This window comes from Anolis carolinensis, unplaced genomic scaffold (assembly GCF_035594765.1).
Source record: "Anolis carolinensis isolate JA03-04 unplaced genomic scaffold, rAnoCar3.1.pri scaffold_12, whole genome shotgun sequence".
Classification (NCBI taxonomy): Eukaryota; Metazoa; Chordata; class Lepidosauria; order Squamata; family Dactyloidae; genus Anolis; species Anolis carolinensis.
This window is the reverse complement of record NW_026943823.1, coordinates 12,659,534-12,681,387: the sequence shown is the minus strand read 5'-3', so window position 1 is coordinate 12,681,387 and position 21,854 is coordinate 12,659,534. Positions and strand designations below refer to the sequence as shown.

Genomic DNA, 21,854 nt, shown 5'->3' with positions numbered 1-21,854 from the left:
TTGGAGGGAAGATTTTATGTTAGAATGAGTCACCAAAATTAGCATGTAAAGGCCTTGTAGCTTCAAAGTTTCCTGCCTGGGGGATTTCTGTTTTGGGAGGTGTTAGCTGGCCCTGAATGTTAGGGTCCCTTGGTGGCACAGTGTGTTAAAGTGCTGAGCTGCTGAACTTGCGGACCAAAAGGTCCCAGTTTCAAATCCCGAGAGCGGAATGAGCACCCGCTGTTAACCCCAGCTCCTGCCAACCTAGCAGTTCGAAAACATGCAAATGTGAGCAGATCAATAGGTACCGCTCCGGCGGGAAGGTAATGGCGCTCCATGTAGTCATGCCAGCAACATGATCTTGGAGGTGTCTATGGACAACGCCGGCTCTTCGGCTTAGAAATGGAGATGAGCACCAACCCTCAGAGTCGGTCACGACTGGACTTAACGTCACGGGAAACCTTTACCTTTACCTAGCTGGCCCTGAATGTTTCCTTTCTTGAATGTCCATTTTCATAATGTTGTAAGTAGTCACCTTGATTAGTATGTAATGTCCTTGTTTGTTGTGAGAAGAGTAGGGATTTGAGCCTTTTTGTTGGACCCTCCAGGTGTTTTGGACTTCAACTCCCATAATCCCAAGTAGCCGGTTTGGAGGCGAGGACAGTAACGGTTTTAACAGCTCCCTTGGAGTTTAGGCAGTGTTGCCTCAGCCTTGGTGTGACGTCTTTGTTTCTCGGGGGGCGGGGGGGGCTGGTTGGCGCATGCGCACATGGAGTTTTCCTGTTTTTTGGAATTTTGAGGGACTTGCAGTTTGTTTGTTTTGTTTTGCTGTCTAAACACAGCAGGGAGGACGGTCTTTTGTTGCCAAATTTCATGGTTTTGGGTTGTGTAGTTTCGCTGTTTTAATTAAAGTAGAAATGGTCAGAAGCTTTTTTATATATATAGATTTTCTCTTCCCAAAACATATATAATTCTTCTGCTGTTTTTATTTTTCTACCAGCATATGGCTTATACAGTGTGAGCTCATAAAGGGTGTAATGGTTTCTATAAAATTCCAGGTTTTTTTCTGCATCAGCAGAACACAAGTTTACCCCTTCCACCTCAATGGGACATTCTTTCCAATGTTTAAACATGGCTCCCATGTTCCCTTTTCTTAACCTTCTTTTTTCCAAGCTAAACACCCCCAGCTCTTTGAGCTGCTTCTCAGAGGGATTTATAGCTCCAAAACCTTTGGCCATTTTGGTGGCCTTTTTTGGCATGTTTAAACTTGTTCATTTATTTTGGTTGGGGATATAGAGAAGAACCAGAAGGGACTAAGATCCCATTGAGTCCTTGGGAAATGCGGGAGATGGAAGCTGATTGCATCCTCAGAGGTTGTGAGGTATATACATGGCCATACTGCCCGGAAAACACACAACAACCTTGTAATCCTGGCCATGAAAGTCTTTGACAACAAATTGTACAAGTGTTTAACTTAATGACATTTATATTCAATCTGTTGTTATTATTATTGTTATTTTATTATTTTGTTTCTTACCCGCCTCTCCTTGTGGCTTGAGGCAAGTTACAGCTAAAAACACATAATCGTTATATAAAATACAAATATTAAAATGTACTTCTATAAAATACATTAAAATACGTAGAACAAATATAGTGAACACAAGATATGAGTTTAAAATTCATGATTAAAACTGGCTGGGTAATTTTAAGGGGCTCAAGCTATACGAACCCCTTCCCTTGTCCTCAGGCCAAGAGCATATTTGTGGCCGAATGTTGACTTGAATCTTAGCCTTCTCATGCCTATCAGTGCTGCCATGTCTAATACCTAAAATGATGAGATGAATAAAGCTGTCAGGGCTTAAACATTGATTGAAACTATTGCCAAATATGTATGTAAATTCAAAGTATCCCATATTTGTTTGAGTTCCTCCTTTGGAAGGGCTTTGGATGCCTTCTTCTTTATTGTTTTAAGAAGTATTGGGTTTTGTGCAGAAGGAAGTCGAAAAGAGAAAAAAGGATAATATCAAAATGTATGTGTTTCTTTTCTGCTTTTTGTGTGTGCTGCAGCATATCCTCTGGCGTGTTTTGATGTCAGAAATGCTTTTATGGCAGTTTATTTTAGATTAAGTTGTTTTCTGGGCTACATTGGCAAGTCTAAATTAGAACAGCCTGAGCTTCTAAAATGGCTGAGTATTTTTAGAAGGTCTAATTTCAGTCGGTGCTTCGCAATTTGTGCCCTCAAGCGTCATTTAAGGCAGGCTTTTCCTTTCTGTGTGGTGCGCAGTCTTATAGGGCATAATTAGGGACATAATCCACTTCCCATTGAATTTCAATACCCATTGATTTTAATTGCCTTAGATTTTAATTGCCATCCTAAAGATGGGATCAACAAACATGAAAAAAGGACCAAACTGAAACACATTTTAATAAGATTTTGCGGCTGTTATTTCAACATTTCTTTTAAAATAATCTTGATTAGGAACTTCAGAGACGCTGCAATACACTCATATCGCTGATTGAAAAAGAAAATATGGAGATTGAGGAAAAAGAGAAGGCTGAGAAGAAGAAACGGGGAACGAAAACTCCAGCGGTAATTAATCTGTGTTTGGCTTTCTTTTGGGGGTTTTTCTAAAGTGTGTAATATTTACATTCCACCTTTCCAATTCATATTTATAACCTCTATATAAGAAACTGAATATATAGATATATGTGTATATATATTTGCTCTTCAAAGGCTCTTCCATTGCTTGATGGATCTGGAGCAAACTTAGTACACAGACCCTTCATTATCAAACTTAAAATGCTAGTGGGATTTGAACTAAATAAAACATACCTCTTTTGTTTATTACCTTATTTTAAAAACGATCTACGTTGATGAGCCTCACACTGCAGTGCTCTTGCGCAACCAGCAGAGGGCACTAGATAGAAAGGCTACCTCACGGGAGAGATGGCCAAAGTGTTGCCCTTGCCATAGAGATGTTGTTAAGGAGGGCCAGAGTGTTGTCAAGGAGATGTTGTTAAGGAGGCTTTCTTAAAGGACCAGGCAAAGATGTAACTGAGCCAGAGAAAGGTTAAAAGAAAGATTTAAAAACCCTGGGCAATAATTCAGTTCTTAAGAGAATCTTGTATTCAGAGTAGTGTATTTTTTATGCATGAAGAAAAAAAAATAACCTGAGTTAATCTGGGAAACTGAGTCCTGAAACCTTTATCAAACACTATTGTTTCTTAGGTTGCTGTGAGTTTTCTGGGCTGTATGGCCATGTTCCAGAAGCATTATCTCCTGATGGTTCACCCACATCTATGACAGGCATCCTCAAAGGTTGTGAGTAGACCTCACAACTTCCGAGGATGCCTGATATAGATGTGGGTGAAACGTCAGGAGAGAATGCTTCTGGAACATGGCCATAATGCCCGGAAAACTCACAGCAACCCAGTGATTCTGGCCATGAAAGTCTTTGACAACAGTATTGTTTGTATCTGGCATTAGTTTGACAGTTTTATGAATGGTCCCATTAGAAAATGCATACCCAGGCAACGCTGGGTGCATAAAAAAGTAAAATATTTGCGGTTATATACATTCATTTTCAAGATAAATGCCTCCATGATGTATTGGCCAAGCAGAAAAGTCCCTTTAGGGAGAAAGTCCAGGGATGGAATGTTTTATAACTTTTAAAAACAAAGAGAGAAAAAAGGTAGATATCCCTCTTTCAGTTTGGTGGCCCATTTGGTATCAAATTAATTTTTCACCAAGTCTTTGATTTGACTCTGGTTCCGAACACGAATCAAGATTTGGAAATCCTGTCCGCTATCTTGGTAGATACAGAACCGGTTATCCTCATTATGCTCTTTATCTCAACTGGGTGGCATTTGCAGGATGACTAGAAGTGTATTACGAATGCCAGATTTCAGACAAAATTTGCATTGTGCCCCTTTGAATCTTAAGGGAATTTCCAGTATCTTTTAAAATGTCTTGTTAGAATCGGAAGCAATGTGCAGGTGTGGTGTTAGTAGCCCCTTATGAAGAGATTATGTCTACCAAACTGCAAACAAATACGCAGCTTGGAGGTTTTCCCAAGGAAAGGCTGCGGATGAAAGATAGAATATGGCCTTAGCTAAGAAGCTCATCATTTCAAAAGCTGATTTGCAGTGAAAGGATGTCCCAATGATTCAGTGAGCAGTTACAAACTACTGTAGTTTCCCCATAATATACTGATTTTTTATTCAAAAAATGCATTAGGGCTTATTTTCAGGGGGTGTCTTATTTTTTCATGTATCAAGTGTGCATATTATTAGTGTGTTGTGTGTCCTTCGGTTGATAATTAATTGATAAGTCTCAACTCTCTGTTCACATAGGCATTTACCTCCCAGTATTTACAAATGCTTAAGTATAATTCGTATTATTGCTTATTTTAAGTACAGTAGAGTTTCACTTATCCAAGCTAAACGGGCCAGCAGAACCTTGGATAAGCGGATATCTTGGATAATAAGGAGGGATTAAGGAAAAGCCTATTAAACATCAAATTAGGTTATGATTTTACAAATTAAGCACCAAAACATCATGTTATACAACAAATTTGACAGAAAAAGTAGTTCAATACGCAGTAATGTTATGTTGTAATTACTGTATTTATGAATTTAGCACCAAAATATCATGATATATTGAAAACATTGACTACAAAAATGCATTGGATAAACCAGAACCTTGGATAAGCGAGTCTTGGATAAGTGAGACTCCACTGTATTAATATCATTAGTATTATTTATTTCTGTATTTCTGTATTATATATTATCATTATATTATATTATATTATATTATATTATATTATATTATATTTATTATGCAATGCTTTTGACATGAAATAAATAAATAATATTATATTATCATTATATTATTTATTATTATTATTATTATTATTATTATTATTATATTATATTATATTATATTATATTATATATTATTATATATTAATATCATCACCTAGTATTGCAATAGACGTACTATTGGTAAATGCATCCATCTACTTGACGATCTTAACTGGGGCAGGGCTGATATTATGAGCACCCATGGGCTTATATTCAGGCTAGGTCTTATTTTCGGGGAAACGGGGAAGTTGCTATTACCAGCCACTTGGTTTTTCCCTCCGACCTTGTCAAAGTCATGGTTGCCTTGTATTTTTTTTGGAACTGAAAGCTAGCAGTATTGACATTAACAATATAATATTGCAAACTTTGTGAAGTTATGGCTGTGTTCTTGCAGTAGTTCTGCTTGATGGACTTATTGCATGTGGCTGAAACATGGAGCGACTTCCCGAGTCCTTTGTTATCTTTAGATGGCAACATAATGGTCTATTAGACTTCATTACCTGTATAGATCACCATGCATTAAGATAAATGGATATGTTTCTCCTTGCTTCTCTCTCCACAGTCACAAAAAAGGAAAGCCGATTCCTCAGCTGACAGCTCTGGCAAAAAGGACGCCAAGAAAGTGAAGACGTAAAACCAGTGGAAAAAAGGGTTTCATCCAAAACTGCCATATTGCCCTCTCTCTCTGCCAAGTTATTGATGCCCTTTGTGTATTCACCCCCCACATAGTTTTTATTTGTGCCAATCTTGCCTGATTTACAACGCCGTTCTTTACTTGCTTTGTAGTTTTATATTTTAATGCATTCCAGCATTTTTGTGCAGTTGTCTTTTTGTGTTGTTTTGTCTTATGCAAGAAAATATGCACTTCCTGTCCTGAAGCTTGTGCTACATTTTTGGCTTTCGTATGTTTTATATCCAGGTGCTTTGACAAAAAAGAAATATTCCCCTTGGTTCTGTTAGGTGTATTACTGTTGTTTGCTACTTTATATGATCGTGGAAAGTATAACTGAATTAAAATGACTACAGGAAAAATAGACCTCTCATGTTCTTTTGGAAAAAAAAAAACCATGTTTCGACTCCGCTTTCGTTCTAGGGGTTTTTCCAGTGCATTGACTTTGAGTGCATTTGCTTTTGTCGTAGTGATATACAGGGGTAATACTTCCATTTACTGCACCTTTTGTATGTGTTCACTTACATCTTTTTTCCTTTTCCCTTCTACTCCTGAAACCAGGCCTGTCATATGCTATAATTTGATGCTAGAACACACTGTCGTACATGAAGTGGCAGATAACCTTTCTATTTAACTCCATGTTAAAAATGCAAATAGAATGTTGGCAGGAAAAGAGTAGGTAGAGCGCAATTCTTTCTCCTTCATCTGCTGGATTTTTATCGCATAGGATTTAAAGCAATTGGCTGAGATCCGACATCACAGTCCACATTCTGTAGCAACAGTCATCTGCGGTTTTGACTTTTGTGGATTGGATTATTCACAGGTTTGATTGAAAACATTCTCGCTTGGAATTTCCAGGTCCTCTAGTTTGACTCTGGGACCAATTTCCTCTGAATATGCTGGAGGACCTAGAGATTTCTAGCAAGAACACTGCTGTAGGAATTTGTAGGTTCTCCAGTGCAAAACCCCCAGTGGTGCAGTGGGTTAAACCACTGAGCTGCTGAACTTGCTGACAGAAAGGTTGGCGGTTCAAATCTGAGGAGTGGGGTGAGCTCCCACTATTAGCCCCAGCTTCTGCCAAACTAGCTGTTCGAAACTAGTATTTTAAGCATCAGGTGCTATTGTTTGTCTTGTTGATTTTTGTGGCATTTGTACCTGGCTTTTTTCAGTGTTAAAGGGCTGAAAACAAAATTCTCTGTTGCCTCCTTTGGGCAAGCCAGTGTAAGTACCCAAGGTTACTTTCAAAGGAGGATAAATTTTGAGAGATTTATTTAAAAATTTTAAGTGGGAAAACCAGTGTGTGTCACTCTGTACAAAGCAAATCTAGGAAGAGAGTAGACGTAAAGTCCTTGTCGTGAAAAACACATGTGCAAGAAAAGTACATTCAATATTAAATTTGAAGTGGTTGCAAAGACTATAGAATTGTCACCCTGAAAAATAATGCAGGTGGAGTGACATACCAACACCGCAGTAGAATCCACAGGGGGGAAGGGGAATGGAGAAATGTCCCAAAATGTTCAATAAAATGCCCTATAAATAGTATGGAGACAACCCAGTGCATTTTGACATATATATATGTGTGTGTGTGTGTGTGTGTGTGTGTACATTGTATGCATGTTTGATCTTCAAGAAACTAAACAAAAAATATGTTTTTTCCCACAAATTATTATGAGGTTTCTCAGTTTGAAATTTCTGCAGCTAAATTTTGAATTGGCTTGGAGACGATAAAAAAAAACCTCTCTAGGCATTTTCTAGGTCCTCCGGCATGCCTTTGTGATATCCTTGGGTCGAGAGAACTTTGTTTCAATAGTGTGTGTTGTTATCCACAGTTTCTCATATCTTTGTAATGTTTTCTATAGGCAAATATTGTCTTGTGGAGGATGAAACATATTGGGCTTTCTGTAGAAGAAAAACAGCTGTTAAGACACATTTCCATGTTTTTTCCCTGTGGCTTCTCAATGTTACAGCGGGTCAGCTGTTTTTTGACGCATATTTAAGATGAATACAATACGCAATAAATTGTACTAAAACATTAGAGGAAGTATGATAGACAAGAATTTGGGTACTTGGAACTGGCAGCCAATTTAATTTAGCTCCACTAAATCCCCCAAAGTATGAACTGGTTCAGTGCAGCTCTCACGGTTCTCAAGTAGATGGAAGCGCAGCTTAAAAATTAACAAGGGGAATACAAGATTGTCTGCCTAATTTGCAGCGGAGATCTGATAGCCAAACTCAGGAGGATCCAGACGGAGATCAGAAAAGACTGCCTTATACTATCCCAGGATGGAATTCAGGAAAGATCCAGATGGAAAGTAAACTCAAGAGGGAGTTGAGCATAATGTTCAGAAGTGGAGGATGAACTCCGAGTCCCGGCAGGATAAACTCAAATAAGTGGAAGAAAAGGAGGAGAAGGCTGTATCTCTTCCCAGCAGCTCAGGCGCTAAAATCCAGCTCCAAGGGATGGCGTCTGTGGGACAGATGGCCACAAAAGAGCCTCAAAACCGAGAAAGAGATGTGACATATTCAGAAGCAAGACCTCCTTCTTTCAAAAGAATGAAACAATTTTAAGTGAGGAAAACAGAAGAAAAAGCTGCATCCTCTATTGGGAGTAGCTGGTTTGGGGTCTATTGAAAAATTTGAAACACTATTCACTGGCTGTGAAGTGGATTGGATTCCATTGGAAAAGGAGAGCCTAATCTGAAGTTTCTCATTGAATCCCACAGTCTGGGGATAAGGGCCCCACAAAAGGGGGAAAACCCCAAATAAAAAAAAATCCCATTTTTAAACCCGAGAGAACATTTCCCTAGGAGTCTCTTGGTCCTCCAGCACAACTCTAATTCAGATAACTGACTTTAAAAATGATTCTATATCCAGTTGACGTTGAAGGCATTAGTGTTTGAGTTGTTATACAGTTGGTCCTCCACATTTATATTTGATGAATGTGTTCTATTTACAACCTTTAGGTCCTCCAACACAACCCTATGGCCAAGGAATAGAGCGCATTGACCATAGAATTGCACTGGAAGACCTAGAGATTCCTAGAAAAAGTCCGTAAATGTGGAGGTCTGACTTTACTTTGTGTATTTGCTGCTGCTGCCAATCCGACCCCTTAATCCATAACCATATAAAGCAGGGATGGGAGTCCTGTGGATTGTGGACTAATGGTTTGTTTCTTATTTCTGATATTCTTAGTGGCCCCTCCAATTCCATTTTAACCAATCTCCCTCAAACTGGGAAAAAGCCAGCAGTTACTTTTTCATGGATTTGAGGGAGGAGGAAAACCAGAGCTGCTCACTTCCTCTTCCTCCAAGGAATAAACATGGGGCTGCTTCTTCTTCTTTAAAATGTTCCTTTTGTGGGGGTCCTGCAAGCAAAAATAGGTTGTTTTTCCAAAGCCAGCAGTTTTGAGTCCCCTGTTTAGGCAAAGAAGAAAGCCCAATATACGGATCCCTTGCTCGTTGAGCAAGGAAATGCATGTGCCATTTCTTTAAAACCAAGTTGAGAGCTTTAAAAGGTTCAGCTTTTGCCCGAACTGACCAAAGTAGAGGGATGTGCATTTGGGTTTGCTCTTTTAAATATGTATTTCATCTGTTTTAAATGTTTTAAAAGTTGGGGTTTGGTTTTTATGATGTTTTTGCAGTTAGGTGTGCTCTTTTTAAATATGTGTTTGATATGTTATCAGTGTCTTAAAAATAGTGTATTCACTCAACCAGTGGTTTAATCCTTCTTATAAGTTGTGATCATCTGTTGTTTACAATGGTCTTTACTGAGAGCTTTGCTTTTGACTTGGATACATGACTCTGCTGCTCCATCCCAACGTTTGGCCCCCGGGCAGATGATGTTTAAAATTAAAAATTAAGCAGCAAATGCAACTATAAATGCCAAGAGTATAAGGGAGACCATTAAAATCATTAAAATAGCCAAAAGCACATGAAATGAAAAACACCATCATCAACACGTTGCAGCAGGGGAAATGTATATAGTTCAGCAGTTGATGGTTTAACAAAACAAGGGCTTGTAAAGAGTTGGCAAGTTGGTGGTTTACTTTTGTGGAAGGAAGCAAAACAATGTAGGGATCAGAGGCGAAATGAGCACATAAACACAGGAGAAACATCCTTCGTGGCTACAAAAGCAGTCCATTGCCTTTGCATTTCGATTATTGCAACAACAAAAGCCGGGCCGGTTGTTTAGCATTGTGATGCCAGGCAAAACAAAGTCAGAGGAGAACTCCCAGGGCGCTCCTTTATTTCACGTTGAAGCGACGGGATCCTTTGCATTTCGGATCTTCCTTGGTGCACAAAGCACAGGATGAGTCTCCCGGCCTTTGATTGTTCATTAGCAAAAGGATTTGTTTTGCTGCAAACGCCACCAAAAAAGGACTGGGCTTCGTTCTCCCTCCTGAAATGCAGAGCAAATACAACGGTATCAACAAATTAAGCTGGATCCTGCCGACCAGAAAGGAGGTGATGTCTCAGGCCACACACTGTGGCAATGTTTTACTTGCAGCGGGGCTTTGTCGTTGGGCACAGCGTCCATTGGCAAAGCCGGATGAAAGCCCTTTCGGCAGGTGGGAGCCCTTTGTCCGAGAGCAGTGAAAGGATTAAATGAGCTTGACGATGGTGAAAATTGTTCCAGAAAATCTGAAAAAGAGAGCAATTTTTGGGCTGATGGGATACTTTCCAAGAAGGAGCACAGATAACAGCAGCCCAGGTTGTTGTCTCCTTAGGGATTCTGGGCCATTTATTGAGAAAGCCTTTTGAAATTTTATTTATTTATTTACAACATTTGTACCCTGCCCTTCTCACCCGAGGGGACTCGGGGCTCATTGTTGTTACGAAATTGGGAAAGACTTTTGCAGACCTTCTGAATAAAAGACTACCAAGTATAGACTTTAAGCAAGTTTAATGATGCTCTCCAAGTTATATTTAAGCAATGTTAACAATGACTTCAAGTTAGACTGAAGCAAGGTCAACAATGACCTTCAAAGTTAGATTTAAGCAAAATTAACCTTTAAGGATAGATGTAAACAAGGCTAACAATGACCTCTAAGATTAGACTTGAGTAAAATCAACACTGAGCTCCAAGGTTACATTTAAACAACGATAACAATGATCTCTCATGATTGGACAATGACCTCTAAAGTTAGACTTGAGTAAGACCAACAATGAGCTCCAAGGTTACACTTAAGCAAAGGTAACAACGATCTCTCAAGATTAGACAATGACCTCTAAGGTTAGGTTTGAGTAAGATCAACAATGAGCTCCAAGGTTACACTTAAGCAAAGCCTCTAAGGTTAGACTTGAGTAAGTTCAACCATGAGCTCCAAGGTTACACTTAAGCAAAGGTAACAACTATCTCCCAAGATTAGACTGTGAGCTCTGAGGTTAGGCTTGAGTAAGACCAACAATGAGCTCCAAGGTTACATTTAAGCAAAGCTAATCTCCCAAGATTAAGCCTAAAGTTAGGCTTAAGCAAGGTTAACAACTCTGCTTAGGTTGTGCAGATTCTTTTGTTGTTGATCTTCAAGTATATTACGTCAGCAGAAAGGAATTGTATGCCAAATGGCCATAAGCAATAGATTTCTGAGGACCTTTTTGTCTTGCCTAGTTTTTGTTTGCTAACCATTATACACAAATTGCTCATTTCAAGAACCTTTGTATGAAATGGCATCTCTGAAAAATGCTAATTGTTGTGCAATTATTGCACTGAGTCATTTCCCATAAGTAGCAACAAGGTCAACGTTCTTCTGATGTAACCGTTCTTTCTTTGCTCTTTTCCTCCAAACAGGATTGCTACAGTGGGATAATGTCAAGGCTTTCACATTTATTGCCGCAAAAATGTGAGAACGCTGGAGTTTTGCCTGCAAATGATAATTGCCCCTGGATTTTAACATTCTGGGCGATTTTCCATGACTTAAATAAATGATCAACCCACACGTTTTGGGCTGTCATAACATTTGGCCTCCCTGCTTTGCCAAAGCAGCGACTTGAATAGCATGGAAAGTCCTTCGCAAAGTTTTAACCTAGTAAAAATTTAATTAGGTGTCAGTCAAACGAGATATAAAATACTTGCATTTTATGGGAAGGTCAGCGACTTCATAAATGACTGTATTGGTAAGCCATAAGCTTTTGTTTGAGAGAAAAAAACCTCTCCAGTTTTTATTATCTTTGTGCCAATAGGCACGTCTTCAAAAGTAAATGGAACTTTTGCTTAAACTGAGACAATATTCCTTTCTTCTCCTCAATTATATACGGAAGCTTAAGAGGGTTGTCATCAATGTCTTAAATGGATCTATTTTTAAACCATAGCATTGTAGAGTTGGAAGAGACCCCAAGAGCCATCCAGTCCCAATCCCATTCTGCCATTCAGGAATATATAATCCAAGCCCTCCTTACAGATGGCCACCCAGTCTCTGCTTAAAACCTTCCAGAAAAGGACACTCCACTAAACTCCATGGTATTCTACTGTTGAACAGCTCTTACCATTAAGAAGTTCTTCCTAAAGTTTAGGTGGAATCTTTTCTATTGCAACTATAGTTTGCACTCAACAGGAGAATTGGGCATTAACTTCTGGTGTGACAGAGTTGGGTGTCTGCAAGGACGTTGTCCAGGGGACACCAGATGTTTTGATGTTTTTACCATCCTTGTGGGAGGCTTCTTTCATGTGTCCACAAGCTAGAGCTGACAGACAGGAGCTCACCCATGCTCTTCCCAGGTTGGATTTGAACTGGCAACCTTCAGGTCAGCAACCCAACCTTCAGGTCAGCAGTCTGGCTGGCACAAGGGATTAAACAAGGGTTTAACAAGGGTTTCTTTAACCCATTGTGCCACTGCAGCTCTCATTTATCAATAGCATTGAGCCATGGCAGCCCAAGTGGTGTCAAAGTGCATTCATTCTGCAGTGTAGACACATCCCTAGACATCTAGTTGCAAAACTGGATTAAATAAAGCAAAATGAAGTTAGCTCTTCCATTCAAAACAGGCTGAAGTCCTTGCAGAAGCTTATCTCAAAATCAAAACATAGTCCAGTTCATTCCTGTTTTCCAGCCCAGTCTGTTGTCACTTCTCTATCCAGCTGTGTTTTAACTAACTCCTATCATCCTTAGCCTTAGCCTGCCTGGGACTGATGGAAACTGTAATCAAGGTTGCTAAAGGCCGCTGTAGACTTAAGCCACAATATACTTCCTTCCCAGAGATGTTTATTTCTTGTTTTTTGGGGGGTTTGTTTTTGGTATTTGCTGATAATTAACAGCTTTTTTCTACACTGCAACATATTGACGCTTCATTTCCCACACAGACCTGGAGATTTTCTCTCAAAAACAAAAGGGAAATCAATGTTGGCAAATTCAGTTGTTGCCTTTTTATGAGGTTAAAGCATTCAATGTAAATTAATGTTTTGAATTTATGTCCTCAATCGATAGGCACAATTATTGATTCCGGTCCCATGAAAGAAAAAAACAAAAGCAAAAAAAAAGGGACCGCAAGTTCTTTTTCCTGGCACCGCAAGTTCTTTTTCTCCTTCTCTCCTCTATGAAAAATGACTGTAGCATCCATGGTCCTGTAAGCACAAATAAGGAGCGGGTTGCTGGGTTTGCCTTGAGCAGCGCATTGGGATTTTCCAAGAAAGCTTTTGCGGCAGCTGACAATAAATCTCCAAGTGGGCAGATGGATTTGACTGATGCAATAATTTGCAGAGAGATCTATAGCGGAAAGCTTTACTACTGAAGCTTTGCAATGGTTTTCAGCTCATTGTCATGCTGAAGACTGAAATAATAAGTTACAAATAGCTGGTTGCTTGCAATGACTTCCCATTTCGCACAATGAAAACACAACTCACTTGCATTTGGTTGCAGTTTCACTGCAGAGAACATCACTCTTTTTAGAGCAGTGGTTCTCAACCTTCCTAATACTGCAACTCCTTAATACAGCTCCTCGTGTTGTGGTGACCCCCAACCATAAAATTATTTTTGTTGCTACTTCATAACTATAATTTTGCTATTGTTAAGAATCATATTGTAGATTTCTGATATGCAGGATGTATTTTCATTCAGTTAATTATAGTTAACCTACAATCAAAGAGCACTCTGAATCCAGCCCACAATGGATCTGCACCAGACTTGGCACACTATCTACATGGCTAACATTGAATACTGGCGAGGTTGGGGGACTGTTTTTGAATTCTGGGAGTTGTAATTCACCAACACTCAGAGAGCACTCTGTACCAAACAAGTGATGGAACTAGTAAACTTGCCACACATACCCTGGAACCTCAATCAGTGGCTGAGACCGGATGAGAAACTCCCTCCTGGGCACTGTCAGCTCTTGAAAGCTATCGGACCCAAACAGGCTCACACAGGCAGCTCCGTGGAAACGCTTTATTGAAGACCTTCTTTACAAGATGGAAACGAAGCTGGAACTGACGTATTCCCACCAAACCTTGAGTATATCCGCCTCCTACCTTTCCCCCCTCCCCACATTCACACGTATCTGTTATCTGTTATATGATCCTTTTCCCAGGCTTGAAAAACCAGAGCTGGCCATAAAACCCATCCCTGGCCAGATGGTCCTTATCATTTAGATTATCTCCCACTCCCCCCCCCCCCCATTGCTCTGGCAGGATGTGGAGAGTACAGTTGTTATGAATGCTGGGCTATCACATCCTGGCAGGCACACAGAAGACTGGGTGACTTGGAGGGTGCAGAACAGGCTGCACTTTGGCACCATGCGATACCGAGCTAACCTTAAGAAATGGGGCCACAAAGCAGAGTCTAAAACGTGTGTGAGTGGAGAAGAGCAAACCACAGACTGCTTCCTGAGGGCTCAGACTGTCTGTCTGAGCCCTGCCACATTCACAATGGAGGACCTTCTTGCAGCAACACCAGAGGCACTCCAAGTGGCCAGCTTCTGATCAAAGGACATCTAGTATAATGCCAAGGTTTGGGCCGGGCTGTGGCGCAGCTGGCTAGTAACCAGCTGCAATAAATCACTACTGACCGAGAGGTCATGAGTTCAAAGCCCGGGTTGGGTTAAGCCCCCGACCATTAAATAGCCCAGCTTACTGTTGACCTATGCAGCCCCGAAAGACAGTTGCATCTGTCAAGTAGGGAAATTTAAGTACGCTTTATGCGGGAAGCTAATTTGGCTAATTTACAACACCATAAAACTGCCAGCAAAACACAAGGAAAGGAATGAGGAAGTACAGTCACTAGTGGACGGTGAAGCAACAGCTCCCCTGTGGCCGGAATCGTGAAGCTGGAAAAATGTTAAATGCCTCTGTGTCTGTATATACTGTATGTTGTTTGTCTGTTGGCATTGAATGTTTGCCATATATGTGTTCATTGTAATCCGCCCTGAGTCCCCTTCGGGGTGAGAAGGGCGGAATATAAATACTGTAAATAAATAAATAAGGTTTTAACTCTGATTGTAGTTTTTCTATACATTATAACTGTATTATCAATTCGCTTCTGACATGATAGATAAAATAAATCTCTATATATATCATCCCATCCCTCCATCTATGATCTCTACTTATAATATCTAACTATCAATCATCCCTATTGTCTATATCGTCTCTATCTCCATCTATGATCTCTACTTATCCCCTCTCTCTTCTCATGTCATTTCATCTCTCTCTTTCTCCAGCTATGATCTATCTATGTATCTAATCATCTCTCTCTTCATCTATAATGTTTACCTTTCACCCCTATAGTCTGTCTATATCCGTCTGTCTATCTGTCTACCCACTCACCCCCTATACAATATCAGAGGTCTTCCATTAGTCCAAGTTGACTTAAAAGCACACAACATATTGTTACACAACCTGCCAGCAGAAAAGTGTTTTCTCTAAAGTATCATCCAGCTCCATGCTTCTATTTATTTCTTCTTACCAGAACTGAGCATCTGAACAAACACAAGAAAAGCCGAGAGAGCTCCTGGATACACTGTTTTGGAATACCCACAGAGCTCCAATTCGAAATCACACCAGGCATGTGCACAGCTAACCGTCCCTGGTTTAGCTTGGCAGAAAAGACTCCCTTTATTTGATTGATTGAGATGAACCCAATGGGACTGGCTGAATCACAAGTATTTGGAGAGGCAGGTGGCTGAGCATATGCAGTAATGTGGCTTCCATGACTCTCCCACCAAGGTGTACTTGTGTTAGTTTGTGCCTGACTTTTCTACCGAGGCGCAGAAAGCACGGTTACTATGCATCCAATTTTTCTGAGGCACATCCTCTTTAGCTTTTTCAGAGCTAAAATGTTTTGCCTAGATATCTTGTAAAATGTCTTTGTTCTTAGCAGGGGTGTGTTTACATTGTAGAATGAATGCTGCTTGATTTTAATGGCTCAATGGTAAGAAATTTTGAGATTTGTAGTTTGGCGAGGCACTGGCAGAGAAGGCTAAATATCTTGTACCGTTATGACTCCCATGATTCTGTAGAATTGAGCCAAATCTGCGAATAATCAAGCCTTCCTGAAAATGGGAAGGACTGATTATTAGTCATGGGCCCAGTTACCATCTCACCCATTTAATTTGTGTTTTCGTACTGTTTTGTTAATCCAGAAGGCATGAAATAGTACACCCCCCTCCGGTATGGAAATATCAGTGGAATTAAAGGAAAGTGGGAATGGTAACAGTTTGGTTGGCTGATTTTTTGTGCTTGGTTGCAGGCCCTGGCAGGTGCAAATGCTTTGGGCATACTCACCACACACACACTCTCTTTCCAAGGAGAGTGTGTGTGGCGAGCAGGCCCAAAGCTCCAGCACCTGCCAGGGCCTGAAGCCGAGCACCAAGTGTAGAGCACTGAATAAGACGCACTTGGCACCCAGCTGTAGGCCTTGGCAGGAGCTGGCACTTTGCCACTAATGGACTGAAAATATGCATTTTTTTTGGACCTTGGACAAAAAAGCTCATTGGGAAAGGTGCCCATTTTCGGGAGAGGCGCTCAAAAACTAAAACGTGCCCTTACGAACGAAACAAACAAAAATGGATAGTGATTCTATACAAACACACAAGACTACTGATTATGTTTCTCAATGCAGCCATGGCAAAAGCTGTAGTCCAAGAAATCAATGTCCCCCAGCCTTTGGGTAAAAAATACTCCATGAAATGATGTGAGCTCATATTTCATGTTTAACCAACTAGTTAAGATCTCCTAATTTCCTGGCAGATAAGAAGATACTTTGGTTAATATATTAGGGAAACCTGCTCTATAAACAAGTCATCGGTGTGTATATGAACTCCCCTTAAAGATGCTGTGTTTAAGAGCTGAGGACCGTCCCTCGCGAATGAATCACTGCAGCAAATAATGGGGGAGCCATAGATGTGGTTTATCTCCCACCTCCAAAAAATCAAAAGGTCTCATAAATACAGTCTCTAAAAATGTCTCTGGTAGAGTTAACATAACTGTACAAGCAATAAGCCTGACCTTTCAGTGTAATTTATTTTAGCTTTGTGCAATCCTTTTTTATTAAAACCAGCACATCTGAAGCAGAATTAAATTCTATTATAACAGCTCTGTGATCTGATCAATTCCCCCTCCCCATTTCTCTGGGATTGCGGTGCATTATTAAAAGTTACTTCTTTCCACGAAGGATAACACAATCAGGGAAGCAGGTCTGATCTTTTCCGATGCTCTTGGCACAGAGGACAGGGCTCCTTTCAAGAGAAGATGCTGCCACTCAGTCTGGAATATTTATCCATCCAATTTAGCAAACAGGGGAGGAAATGTCTTGCAAATTGTTTCAGATCAAATGGAGAGTTATATGGGTACCATGGGGTTGTCAAGGTTGTCCTCAAAAAATGCTGACACTGTGTTTAACACCATTTTGTTGTTGCTGTCAAGCTGGCTTCAATCGATGACAACACTGACTAAGGCCCCATCTCCACTGCCATATAATCCATCTTCTGAATTCAGGTTATCTGCTTTGAACTGGATTCTATGGCATTGTAGACTCATATAATCCAGTTCAAAGCAGATAATCCGGATTCAGAAACTGGATTATATGGCAGTGGAGATCCAGCCTATGTGATTTCCAAGCCTTCCTGCTATCAACAGCCTTGTTCAGATCTTGCAAACTCGAGGCAACCATGGCTTGAATGAATGAATCATTGTGTGCCTTCAAGACCCTGAAGCAGTGGTTCTCAACCTTCCAAATGCCGCGGCCCCTTAATACAGTTCCTCATGTTGTGGTGACCCCCAACCATAACATTATTTTCATTGTGACTTCATAACTGTCATTTTGCAACTGTTATGAATCGTAAAGTAAATATTTGATATGCAGGGTGTATTTTCATTCACTGGATCAAATTTGGCACAAATACTCAATACGTCCAAATTTGAACACTGGTGGGATTAGGAGGGGATTGATTTTATCAGTTGGGAGTTGTAGTTGCTGGGATTTATAGTTAACCTACAATCAAAGAGCATTCTGAACTCCACCAACAATGGAATTGAACCAAACTTGGCACAAGGAACTCCCATGACCAACAGGAAGGGTTTTGTGGGCATTGACCTTGAGTTTGAGAGTTGTAGTTCATCTACATCCAGAGAGCACTGTGGACGCCAAACAATGATGGATCTGGACAAAATTTGGCAAAAATACTCAATATGCCCAAATTTGAACTCTGGTGGAATTTGGGCGAAAATAGACCATGACATTTGGGAGTTGTAGTTGCTGGGATTTATAGTTCACCTACAATCAAAGAGCATTCTGAACCCCACCAATGATAGAATTGGGTCAAACTACCCACATAAAACTCCCATGACTAACAGAAAATACTGGAGGGATTTTCCGGGGCACGGACTCCCAAGAGGGAAGGAAGGAAGGAAGAGAGGAAGGAAGTTAAGAAAGTGAGGAAGGAAGGAAGGAAGCCAAGAAAAGGAGGGAGGAAGGCAGAAAGAGGTGAGGGAGGCCTGGAAAGAGAGGGCCGGTGGAAATTTGAACAGGGGCTGCAATCAACCCCTGGACCAGATTTTGGACATGCCCACCTTAAACAGAAGTGAACAATAACTTTGATAACTTTGCAGGGATGGAAATGTAGTTGGGATCTAAATGAGCAGAAGGGCTTGAAGGATGGAGAAAAGAGGTCTTGAACCCCTGACCCTAATGGTATGGATTCCCTGCTACGGCGAGGACAGTCAGCAATATGGAGGCTTCAGCTATGCACCTCCCAAGCTTGGAGCCCACACAGTATTTTACAGCTGACCAAGATCAAGCACATTTTGTCATGTTTACTGTTTCTATTTAACAAGCTGTTTACAGCCCCACTATATCAGTCACACTATTTTTACTGTGCATATTTCCACTGGCATATGACAACTTTACAGAGAATAATAACACCAGACATATTTTGTGTGCACAGGTTAATTCTTCCTTTTTTTGTCTCTCTCTCTCTCCTCAATCCAGAGTAGTAAATTGTTATGGATCTGTCGCTTGGAATGGCAGCCTTTCTTCCCATCTGCTTGGCTTCTATAGAGCCGTTTTTATAAAAACCAAGGGAAGGATTTGCAGCAAATGAACTCTGATTATATCTGCAACTGAGAACACCGAAGGCCCGTTCGATGTCACAGATATGGTTTTGCATGACTCTATCACTCCTGACATAACTGGCCTTTTCATCCTCTCGGAGTCCCTTATAAGTGAAGCTGATTTATTATTTTTCCAGCCCTAAGTTTCTGTTGTTCACTTGGATGGAAATCCTATGCAAATTGACCCTTTTACCTTCCTGGATCTGATACTTCGGCCTCCAGCTGACTGCTACTTGGGACATTGGGTTCAGCCTGGTAAAACATGGCCAGGATGAAGCATGAGGATCTCGGACGAATGGAATTAATTATATATACGTTTTTAAGGTTTTTATAATGTGTTTTAACAATATTATTAACAGATCTGTTTATATTGTTTTGTTTTTATGATTGCATTTTGGGCATTAAATTTTGCCAATTTTTGTAAGCCGCCCTGAGTCCCCTCGGGTGAGAAGGGCGGGGTATAAATGTTGTAAATAAATAAGTTCTCCCTTTTGTTGGAATTCAACCCCACACTCTGGGCAATATCCTTGCAGACGGCCAATTCTCTAACACCGGAAGCGACTTGCAGTTTCTCAAGTCATCCCTGACACGAAAAAATATATTATTATTCTTTGAAGGAATTTAAGCAGAGGCTTGGAGCATGTCTTTTGGGCATACCTTAGTTATATGTCCTTGGATGTTTGGGGATTGGACTAAATGGCCTTACTCTTTCCTCCAAATGTATGATTCTATAAGTACAGGGGCAGTTCAAGCTATACGTGAACTACGCACTTGCAGAAGGCACAGTCGTCTAGAGGGCGCAGTTGAGGCGCCTTGGAGAGCAAGGATCACCCATCCCCACGGTGCGGGAAAACAACAGACGCGGTGTTGGGTTATCTAGCAATCATGCATGCATTTTCAATGTGGGATGGTTTATGTAGTTAGTTGTGTTTATTGTTTAGTAACCTGAAGCCAAAGCTGCATTCCAGAGTTGATGGCAGCATTTTAGGGGTTTTGCATGTGATGTGGGAAATGGGAGTATACTTTCTGGAGACTTACAGGAAGTGACATATGCCTTTAGAATTTGGGCATAAAAGGGTAGACTTTCTTTTGCTCTTCATGCTCTTCTTGATCCTGCCATGCTGATGTTACTTCTTGTTAAAAGATATGTAGTATCCTGAACTGTATTATTTTGGAACTAAGATGTTTTTACCTGTATGACCATCATCATACAAGATTGTGAGAAAACATATTTTTACTATTTTACTTTTGATGTCTCTGATGCTTATTTTATGTGCATGACTCTTTAAAGGGAAAGGGAGACTGGCTATTTTATTTTTTTCCTCAACTCTGCTCACATAAACCCCTAGACTTCTGTATTTTTGTTACTCTGCACCAATATCTAACCATATTGGTATCATAATCCTAACAGGTTATCACTCATACCCACGCCGTGATTCAGTGATTGGTCTGGGGGGCAGGGCGCCAAAAATACTGCTTGCTTACATTTGAAAATTGCCTAGGGCCGGCCCTGTATAAGTTGTTACAAAGCTCCTTCTACAGTGTCCAAAACACAAACTTAGGGGCATGTATGTTGCCAGTCCATTTGTTTTGAAGGTGTAGTTGGAAAAAAGAGCATCTACTTGCGTATGGATCATTGTAAACAAAATTATATACTGATGTTATGGAAAGTGTAATTGGTGTTCTGTCTTCTGCAAATGTAGCAAGCAAACTCATTCCTGCTTTCCTGTCTCTTCCGTAATGTAGCCCCAAATAGTAATTGTGCTTTAGTTCATTATCTTTCAAGGCAATTGCAGGTGGGATGGTTGAAAGAGGTCTAAAAGCCAGAAGTACAGTGACACCTGAGCAGTATCACTTTTCATCTGATGGCCTCAACTAATGGGAAAGAAAGAAAGAGACCCATGAAAGCAGATCTGTAAACAAAGAGGCACGGAGGCCTGTAACGGTTTACCAATGACTCAATTAGTTCATTATTTTGCTCCTGCCCCGAACGCTCTACTTAGTATGCCCTGCATTCTGTTCAATCTAAATTTGTGCTCTTTCATGACTTATACCCATTGCATCTAAAAGCCATCGAGCCGAGGAGATGCCATGAAAAGTGCCAGGCATTAAGTCCCTCATGCTTCACCATTCTTTTGATTGAAACCTGATTTGATTCACTTGAAAATGACTTTAGCGTATTGGATTCACAGTTCATTTAACAACCGCTGTAGATGTCAATATATTAGTGCAAACCTGAGGCAGGTAGTAATTTGGTTTCTAATGAGGTTCCCATACAGGATCATCTTATGGGGAGAGAAAAAAAAAATCAGATAATGTGCAGGGTAGCTCAGCGTACACCAGGCTGGATACGGTTCTTGTTAGGTCTTAGTTCTTGGAGGTGGGATTTCAAAATGAATCAGTAGAGAATAGCTGAAGCACAAGTGAGAAAGGAGAAAACATGGCAGCAAAACATAAAAAGAAATACAAGGTATGTAAGGGCATTGTTATGCAACCATTATCTACACTTTTGGTTTAGTTGGCACTGAAATGGGTAAACAGGGGAATTCCAAACAAGGCCAGCTAACACCTCCCAACAAAGGATTTCCCCAGGCAGTAAGCAGCCAGAACTTGAAGCTGTAAGGTTATTCAATGCTAATCAAGGTGGTCAATTGCATCATTCACACTTGCCTCAAGCAGACAAGAGATCTTTCTCCCACCCTGGACATTCTCCAGATATATAAACCACACTTACCTAGTTTCCAACAGACCTCATAATCTCTGAGGAAGCCTGCCATAGAAGAAGCAAAACATCTGGAGAGACTGCTTCTGG

At 40.5% G+C, this 21,854-nt stretch overlaps 1 protein-coding gene across 1 annotated transcript in view; it reads left to right on the top strand.

Moving 5' to 3' along the window:
* smarca1 (SWI/SNF related, matrix associated, actin dependent regulator of chromatin, subfamily a, member 1) overlaps nt 1-5,876 on the top strand; it is a 30,021-nt gene extending 24,145 nt beyond the window's left edge. The window contains exons 23-24 of the mRNA XM_003223394.4: nt 2,459-2,569; nt 5,405-5,876. Coding sequence (XP_003223442.1) covers nt 2,459-2,569; nt 5,405-5,476 — 183 coding nt within the window. The 3' untranslated portion in view covers nt 5,477-5,876. The remainder of the gene's footprint in view (nt 1-2,458; nt 2,570-5,404) is intronic.
* Nucleotides 5,877-21,854: the final 15,978 nt, after the last annotated feature.